This window comes from Penicillium hispanicum (genome assembly GCF_028827665.1).
Source record: "Penicillium hispanicum strain IBT 35686 chromosome Unknown utg000005l_segment0_segment0, whole genome shotgun sequence".
In the NCBI taxonomy this organism is placed as follows: Eukaryota; Fungi; Ascomycota; class Eurotiomycetes; order Eurotiales; family Aspergillaceae; genus Penicillium; species Penicillium hispanicum.
In genome coordinates, this window is record NW_026623197.1 from 2,338,853 (window position 1) to 2,347,947 (window position 9,095).

At 50.0% G+C, this 9,095-nt stretch overlaps 4 protein-coding genes across 4 annotated transcripts; all 4 read right to left on the reverse strand.

Moving 5' to 3' along the window:
* Positions 1–360: 360 nt before the first annotated feature.
* N7459_006324 (uncharacterized protein) lies at positions 361–1,089 on the reverse strand (the record flags this gene model as incomplete). Its single annotated transcript, XM_056945508.1, has 1 exon — positions 361–1,089. One exon carries the CDS (start codon positions 1,087–1,089, stop codon positions 361–363), a length of 729 nt encoding a protein of 242 aa, XP_056799843.1.
* A 693-nt stretch (positions 1,090–1,782) lies between these two features.
* N7459_006325 (uncharacterized protein) lies at positions 1,783–2,813 on the reverse strand (the record flags this gene model as incomplete). Its single annotated transcript, XM_056945509.1, has 2 exons — positions 1,783–2,718; positions 2,775–2,813. The coding sequence occupies 2 exons, from the start codon at positions 2,811–2,813 to the stop codon at positions 1,783–1,785; spliced, it is 975 nt and encodes a 324-aa protein (XP_056799844.1).
* A 557-nt stretch (positions 2,814–3,370) lies between these two features.
* Positions 3,371–5,301, reverse strand: N7459_006326 (alpha-amylase; the record flags this gene model as incomplete). Its single annotated transcript, XM_056945510.1, has 6 exons — positions 3,371–3,627; positions 3,700–3,922; positions 3,982–4,002; positions 4,072–4,095; positions 4,144–4,739; positions 4,815–5,301. 6 exons carry the CDS (start codon positions 5,299–5,301, stop codon positions 3,371–3,373), a joined length of 1,608 nt encoding a protein of 535 aa, XP_056799845.1.
* Positions 5,302–6,050: 749 nt separating this feature from the next.
* On the reverse strand, positions 6,051–7,794 carry N7459_006327 (alpha-amylase; the record flags this gene model as incomplete). The annotated part of the gene is made up of 2 exons (XM_056945511.1): positions 6,051–6,722; positions 6,784–7,794. The coding sequence occupies 2 exons, from the start codon at positions 7,792–7,794 to the stop codon at positions 6,051–6,053; spliced, it is 1,683 nt and encodes a 560-aa protein (XP_056799846.1).
* Between the last annotated feature and the right edge of the window lie 1,301 nt (positions 7,795–9,095).

Below are 9,095 nucleotides of genomic sequence, written 5' to 3' on the forward strand. Positions count from 1 at the left end.
TGACGATCCGACTTGGCAGAAAGCATCCTGTTCGCATGGTTGACGCGCCGTGGCCAGTCTAGCGATTTGGCGTTCATCTAATCTGATTCGATAATCATCGGCTGGACCCGCCGTTTCCGACAAATTTTGCATCGCTATTTCCCCCTTGCTGTTCGCGTGGCTCCTTTCTGCTAACCTTGGTTTGTGACGTAGACTACCGCTGGTAGGGACGCTGGTCTGATGTAGACGCAGAGCCATTCACAAAGCTGCTATCCAAAAGGACCATACTCGGATGCAGCGCGGCCGTTCCATCTTCTCGTCTATCCGATGGCAATAAATCCTGCTGAGGTGAGAAACACCGACCTGACGGTTGACACTTGGTTATTTCTGCGCGCGACACATGCGGCCGGAGTCGGAAACGGTCCATGCATCACTGCCAACGGCCTTGAGAGCGTAGAAGAAAGAATCAGGATCCCACTTGCGCTTGATGGACAGCAAGCGGCGATAGGTATTCCCAAAAAAGGTCGCCTTCCAATTAAGCTGGCGGAAGTTGGCCTCATTTTGATAGCAGCCGCTCTCTGGGGTCACAGCCTCTAGCTGAGGCACATACTCGTGGGTGATTTTTGACTGATCGGCAACCATACGCGACCATGGTGCGCTTTCATTCCAAGCAGTTCCAATCTGCATGGTGACGGCTGCATTGCGCAAGGCCGGAAAGACGGCATTGAAAACGTTCGTGGGCTGCGACACATTCATGCCAACGCCCACTGCAACGACACCATGCGCCGTCAGATTCCGAAGCACGGCTGCTAGGCCAGTGGGGTTATCCTCGAGGACGTTCCGGGGGATCAGGCGCCCCCCATACTGGTACGATGACACAGCCAGGTTTCCATAGGGCAAGGGGCCCATGTACTTGTTGTAGTGGTCGTAGTACGAGCCGTACTGGGTGTAGGCGAGCTCGTAAGTCACATTGAGTTTGGCCAGGGCCGACAGAAATGGAGCGAGGATGGACCTGACCTCGTCCGAGGTTTGGTTATATGCAGTCACCGGGCTAATTGCAAAGACGCTCGATGTCAGTTGGTAAATCACAGTTACCCCTTGGTTGACCATCTGGGGTAGGAGATGGATCCTTCATCAATTCCAAGCATTCCTCGGGTTGCGCGCATCACGCGCGGTGCGAAGACGTCCTGCTCGCTCAGGTTCCCCTGTGCGTCTCGGCTGCGCCAGCTTCTGAGCGCCTGTCGATCGTCTCGGCAAGGGCGATCGCCAAATCACGATGCGCGCGGTGGAGTCTTCATGACGATCAAGATCTTGCCTGGGAAGCGGTTGGCCACGCAGTAGATTGGACAGTGTGCCGTTGATGCGTGCAATTGCATCCAGCATGGTGAGGTCAGATGTCTCATGAATTTGCAGCCTTTACCATCCCGGCAATCTACCATTACACTCGGGGGACATCTGGAAGTCATATGTACTTTGTGGGTGGAGGGCCCCGACTCTCGAATATGATTTCGTTTCAACAATCTTCCTGGCTATTGTTATCAGCATGGGATCTACCTCTTCACAGGGGATTCAAAAGATAGCTTAGCATGTCTGCGCCGGCAGTGGAAGTTTTACAGGGGAAGAACCATCGCGAAGCAAAAGAAACCCTTGCATCAGTAAGCGTGGGTTCGTCGGAGATATATAGAGGGAGAAGATATTCCATTCCGGGCTTGCTCTTCCTACCCAAGAAAGCCACGATCGGTCTCTTAATCCAGCAGCACGTTATTTAACAGCATGTCGATTCAACACAACTGATCATCCAGTTCACGAAATCTCAGCAAAAGGGTTCCATCCATTTTGGATCATTTCGACCGTTCGCTTGGTCGCCTCGTCAAGACTCTCCTGTGGAAGCCCAAGCACTTCATTGGCCGTCTTCGTTGTGCCAGCAAAATCACTTATCTTGTTGGTAGGAGAAAACACGCCGCCATAGAGGATTTTGGCAAATCCCGTCATCTGGCCCTTTGCTAGCTCCTCGGCACCGTCCTGCAGGCGCTTTGCAACGGGCTCGTACGTGATATCCCAGTCGGCATCCGTAGTTCCCAAGACACGGTGCAAACTATCAAGCATGTCGCGCTGAGAAACACGGAAGCTGTAGATTCTCACCTCTCCATCCCGGAAATCCGTGACGGATGGCGAGGTACCAGACAGTGGTAGGCTTAGGAGCTTTGCCAGGGCGAGTCCACACTGGTCCCAGGTGCTGACAGTGATCGTTCGCCTTCCATCATCAAAGAAAGTGACTTTGCGCTCCTTGATCGAGAAGCCAAACCATTGCTCCCCAACGCCCAGGCTCCACTCATACCAGAACCCACAGGGTAGTAGCACATGGGATGAAACGCCGTTATTGGCCTCGCTGATACGCTCTAGAACGGCTTTCGCGTATGGGCCTTGCTCTTCGACATCTTCCGGTGAGATCGGATAACCGTAGGCATTCGGCATGATATACGGAACACCAGCTTTGCCAGCGGCCGCAGTGATCTTTCCATGAAGTTCCGGGGGGGCTCGGACAGACAAAGTGATCGCGAGAAACTGCTGGCCTTGGAGAGCCTTGACAATGGAAGACTCATCGTCGTAGTCCACGGCGACGCTGTGCACTCCATCCGGAACTTTCCCTTTGCTGTCGGCTCGGGTCAGAGCCGTGACAGTATGGGCTCCGGTCTGAACGAGTGCCTTCGCGAAGGCACCACCCATCCGACCTGTAGCCTGTAGCGGGTTAGCATCTTTCCTCGGAATGTGGCAGGCCATCAGGAGAAACGTACGCCGACAATAGCGACTCTTTCGATGGGCATGCTGGACATGGTTGCAAGTATAGAGAGATCAACACGGGAGGGATTTCAGAGAAGAGGTGCTGGTTTGCCATGAGAAGCAGAGGGCAGTTGCCATATAAATACATCCATGACGACCTCCAGCTCGGAATGAGCGTCGGAGAACGGAGTTAACGGCGCGGCATTAATAATGATCGCGATGTTGACGTTGTCCATCTTGTCCAGATTGATCGACGCTAACCGCCGTTCGTATTCCAATCTGGCCCCACCAGAATCAGCCAACCAAAAGGCAGAGCAGCAAAGACTTTGCCAGAGAGCTACACGTCATCGCAATGATTGCGATAGGTATGTTTTACGATGCATTCATAAAGATTGCAGTCTAGCCAATTTTACTCGGTCGCGCGCTCTCCTTGTGATGTTGTTTGCTTAACTTCCCCAACCATCGTCACTAGAAATATATAGTGCCGCTGCGCATAACATTCCATCCAAGACTCCAACACACATTCTAAAAGGAATTGCGGTATATTGCGACATCACTAACATAGCAGAAAGGTTAGCCCCTGATATTCACTACAAACACAGCAGATCACTTACAACTCTTCCAAAAGCCTTTCGCGTGCCACTGCCGAAGACTCAATCCAAACCCCAACCGTCATCGTATCGACAGGAAATACTCCATATCCACGCTGATCAATATAGACACCTGGACAGCCAGACTGCAAGATATTGATCCATTTGGAATGGCTATGATGTCTTCCCACATACATTCTCACCTTGTCTGGGCCTGCGTTGCTGATGACGCATGCCAGACCAGGGGAACCAAGCCCGTTTCCGTGGCGGACAAAACCTACCCGCGTTAGATAGAGCAGCTGGTAAATATAAAGAGGCTCAAGCAGCGTCTACACATCGAGAGACTCACCTATACAGTTTGGACGACTGAAATAGTCCTTCTGCTCACCATGAGCAAATTGCTTTCGGACTTTCGTCAGAACAGGCAGCTTGCCATCACAGCTTGGCTCGATTGGATGTCTTCCGCCATTGCAAATCCCATACAAGTCACCATAGAACACACAAGGATGCCCCTCTTGGCGTAAAAGGATAATTGCATAGGCTGCCAACTTGAACGACGTTGCTACCGGCGTCTGAGATCTTTAGTCTCATCCTGATATCAAAGAGGGGCGGGTGAATCTTCTCAACTCACTTCAAGCATTTGTCCAGGTTGCTTTGAAGGATCAGCATGTACTTGGATGTGAGAGAGCAGTCACGCAAGAAGGGCATAATGGGAATTTACCGTATCGTGGTTGGTCACTAAAGTCTGGAGAAGTCAGCTTCTGCGCACTCATAGAGTCATCAGGCATCTTACTACAGCATGCTTCGGGCAAGACTGCGCTAAGGTATTGCGGAAAATATCGCGAAGATCGGCGGCTGGTCGATGTGAAATTCTCGAAAATTTCTCCAGCAAAGGCACATCGTATGCAGCGACTTTGTACTCCAGCGTGGCAAGATAGGCGAGGATAGCATCGGTGTCACCACTCCAGTACTCACCGATCACAAAGAAGTCGGGATTGCTAGTATGCCGAATATTGTCGACAAAAGCTCGCTGAAAATCAGTCGACATATGCTTGGCAGCATCTAATCTCATTCCACCGAGCGATAGGGAATCGGTGATCCAGGATCCCCAGTGCAGGAGATCCTTGCGAACCTCAGAATGCGAGAGGTCTAAATCAGCAAACATGAGATAGTCATAGTTGCCATTCTCGGCAGAGACATCCTGTGACCAGCCTTTTCCGGGCCCGAGAATGCGATAGATGGCTTCTTGCTTACATCTATCGTCCCAGTCGACCCCGGTGAAATGTTGCCAATGGTATTTCATCGAGCTGTAAGCATCGCCGCGGCCGGGGAAGTCAAAGCCGACCCAGCCATGAATCTGTAGAGGGCCAGAAATGTCCAACGTTCGATCTATTCATCGGAACATTGGTCGTTTAGCGTTTTGGTAGCGCAGAGTGCCCAGGAATGAGACCCGAACGACCTTACCTTTGGGATGAACCTCGACGGCAAGGAATTTCTCGGGATAATCCGCCCCAGCTTTATGGTTCAGCACGCTGTCCCAAATCACGGCTATTCCCAGTGCCTTGGCTTGTAGAACTAGTTGCTGGAGGTCTTCCCTAGTGCCCCACTTTGTAGCCGTCGATCCCTTCTGATCAAATTCCCCCAGGTCAAAAAGATCATAAACGTCGTAGCCGTTTCCCAGAGGGTCCATTCCCTTACACCCCGGAGGAATCCAGATGTGATCGATCCCCATAGCCTTGAGGCCCGGGAGGACATCCTTTAAGCGACGCCAATGGCGCTGATCGGCTGGTACATGCCATTCGAATGCTTGGAAGATGACCTTTTCGGACGTTGCCCATGATGGAAGATGTTTGGTATGTGTGCCGTTTCCTGATAAGGCATTGTACAGGTAAGAGAGAGAAAAGGGGCCTTGAATACGGGAGGGTGCAACCTTTTGTTTGCGTTCCTGCATTTGTCCTTCCAGCTCGAGGCCTTATGCAAGACGGGAGCATAGAAACCATGGCATTTTCCGCGCAGGTGCGCACAGCAAATCCTCGGGACCTAGAAAGGAGTATGGCTGGACTAAATCGAATTAACGTGCACCTATCGGGTAGGTTGACTAACCACCGGAGTATGGTAATTTCTTTGTAATATAACAGACCGCATGTGGGAAGTAAATTTTAGTGGAGTAAGAGCAAGACACCCATGTCTCACTTGGGATTCTACCTGTGGAACGATGGAACGTTGGAACGGCTGCTAGGGGTTCGTTACCGCGGATTAGACACCGAAGTTGATAATAAAAGTGGCTCTCCGATGAATTTTCTTGGAATAATCGTGAGACAGCAAATATGGTAGTGAAATCGGGAACAGAACGATTAAAAAGTGTAAAATATGGATCTAGAAAGTCAAAGTCAAGGCGACAAGTTATCAGAATCCATGTCACCTTAATGCCATATCTGCTTTAAGCTAGATACTACTGGTGTTGGACGTCTCCGTATTTCATGCTTCCATAGCTTCGGCCATGTCGGCCAACGCCGCCAGGCTCATTGGTCTTGCATAAACTGACGCTATATAAAACACTACCTAAATCGTAAGAGGGTAATTTACAATGAGAGCAGAGCACGAGGCTGTTAATCAACCACCGCTGCGCCACGCTGGAATGTTGAAGACGTTGAAAAAGAAAATCACCTTTGCGGCTCAAGTAAGCCTACTTTGTCTGTATCATGCGGGAATTATGGCGAGGTTGATATTCATCAACCAAGTCGTCACCAATGGCAGAAGCAAAGTGCCTAGCAAGGCTTGCATGGTGCTTTTACCAGCACGTAAACGATGAGAATGCGACACCTGTGAGCTGGCAATTCCTTGCCCTGGGCGAGAAGTGTTCGTAAAGGAATAGCCGCAGAGACCACTGCCAGGCAAAAGGTTCACCGGAAAAAACACTCGGGGCTCACCCTTGTCCATGCCGACTATCAATTCACCTTCGTTGTTGATAGTGTGGTTCCTACAATTGAGGATATCCATCACCACCATACCAGCATTGTAGCTCACTGGCAGAGTGAGGTTGAAAGGCCGACCATTTGAGCCTTGATTCGAGAGAAGCATGGTCACATGTCGCCCCTCCACACCTTTTTTGAAAGCAATTTCACTGCTACCCTGATAGACTAGTTGTGACTCCATTGTGACGTAGTCCGTACCGAGACTTAAAGCGTGCTTTCGTAGTTTGTTGAGGGTTGCAATATATCCATAGAACTTGGATCCCGTGCTATAACCAGATAGCCATAGGGCCTCACGATTCTCCGGGGGGGCCGATCCGCCCAAATGTTGCTCTTGGCCCTGGTATATCATCGGAATTCCGTCGAACAGGAGCGTGAAGGCAATGACGTTTTTCGCAATCTAGAAAGAAGAAAGCAATCAGTATTTTTGAGACCAAGAGAGTTGAAGCAAATTTGCATACCGCCGCTTCCTTGGTCATACTGGCGATGCGGGCAATGTCTTGATTTTCGGAGAACAAGACCAGACTGGTCATGTCGGGACATTTGCGCCTCATGTATTCGACAGTTAAGGCCAAAGAGCTGATGTTGCCATCTGTAAACCCATCGAGCATGGCATAATAAAGCGGATAGTTCGGCATGCTGGATATGTAGTTCTGCTGGTAGTCGCATATCGTATCCACCTCTTGTTGAAGGACTTCTCCAGTCATAAACGTATCGACTGAACTGCCGAGTGCTTGGAGAAACTGCGTATTCACGTGTTTGGCAGCGTCAAGTCTGATTCCATCGATGGAATACGTCTTCACCACCCCCTCTATCCAAGATTCCAGAATCGTATCCACCTCGCTGTGTTCCGTGAACAGATCCGGTAGCGCGACGATTGTATCCCCAGTCTGACAAAGTTGTGCATTGGTGAAGTTATTCCAGTCGGTAATTTTGCAGTAAGGATGAAAGTAATCCGAATTGTTAAAGGGGGTTAGGGTCGAATAGTCGATGTTGGTGGCTGGATTGCTGCCATTGGTGATGTAGGCCATGTTGTTGATGACAGTATCCATCATCAGGTACATGCCACGAGAGTGAAGGGCATTGCTCAAGTCTAACAAGTCTTGATGTGTTCCAAAATGTGAGTTCAGGGAATAGAGATCAGATGGCCAATAGCCATGATAGGCCTCCCCGTAGGAGACCCGGCCCTCCACGTTTTGAATGATCGGAGAGATCATCAAAGCATCAAAACCCATGCCCTGAATGTAATCCAGATGGGCTATGGTCCCTCGCCATGTCCCTCCGCAGTAGATTCCTTCTGTGGTGTTACACGGAAATTCGGTAGAGCCATCGGTCCGCGCAAAGCGATCGGTCATTGTCTGGTAGACAGTCCTCTGTTTCCACTCGGTTGTTGACGCAGATAGCGCTGCTCTCGCAAGGAATGAAATAAAGACCAGCTTGGTCCAACATGGAACGGCTGATAATGACGCCATCGTCTCTCTAATAGCCTGACAGGCACTACCGAAGAGAGAAGAATGATTCCACGAGCTTGAACGAAAAAGAACGATTTCTCAAAGCGATTGTGATTAGTTCGAAGAGAGCGACGAAGGAAGGTAGCAATGTAAGTAAGGAGCGACAAAAAGAGACAAACACATAGTAATGGACCCGACGGACGACGAAGGAAAAGGGACAAGAAGAGGGAAAGGGCAAATCTGTCGATAGGGCGTGACTCTAATATGCCTGGTCATAATGGTTCAACCCGGGACTGGCTCGCGGGGGCAGGGGCCAGGAGCAGGAGAGCATCCTCGCTTCGGCTAGTCCACCGGACTTGGAAATCTTGAAAGCTGGTGACCTACGATAGCGGTTCCTACTAGAATATTTGAGCCTTCCAATCTCGTCTATTGATAAGTTGTCCTTCTCCAAATCCAAGACTTGCCATTGACTGGTCTATGCTATACAGACCGAGGAAACATCAGGGGTTCTGAGATGTTGCCGCGAACAGCAAGAAGTAACTCATGCAGACTTATCTACAAACCAAAGGATGGTGACATTCACTAGTTGGTTAGTGGCTGTCTGTGGCTCGCTTGCATGTTCTAGTCTCTCGTGGCAGCCATGTTATCAAGTGGCTGAGACATGCGTTCCCTGGTACTAGACCATGTATCGTAATTACCAAGGCTTGAAAGACCCGGTGGGGCTTCAAACGCAGCCCCACGAGTCAGGATCTTCCTGAAAAATACATAGTTCGTTCCCTCGGTGAACTTCACTATAGATAGGCTGAGACTAGCACGGTATTCGGGATAGTTTCGGATTCGATTTCGCCCCCTCCGAAGTGTCGCGAATATTGAGTAATGTTAGTCAATCTCTTCAAAGGCTCTATGGTATTTGAGAGCGACGCAGTTTTTTAATACATCTAAACAACAGAGCTATAACCTACGTGTTGGGGTTTAGGGTAGGGGCAAACCTGGGAGGACGTAGGAGTCTCTATGTAACAATTTCATTTTCTTTGCGCTTTCAACTGTGCCATAGATAGCTGGTAATGGCACATAGCCATTGATTGCCATTTTCTCTTATCTAAACTGCTGACAGCCTTCCAGAATTGGTTGGAGGACGAATTCCTGGACCCTTCAAAGTGGGCCGTTAAGGACGAGGGTTGAGATAAAGGAATTGGCCCGAGAACAGTCCACGCATGTTTTGGTATTGTAACCACAATGGGGCCGCTGTACCAGAAATACCGGCAGGTTTTCCGTTCTTCCTCGCCAAGATGTAATCGGTGAAATTTGCCGAAGCCCGTATC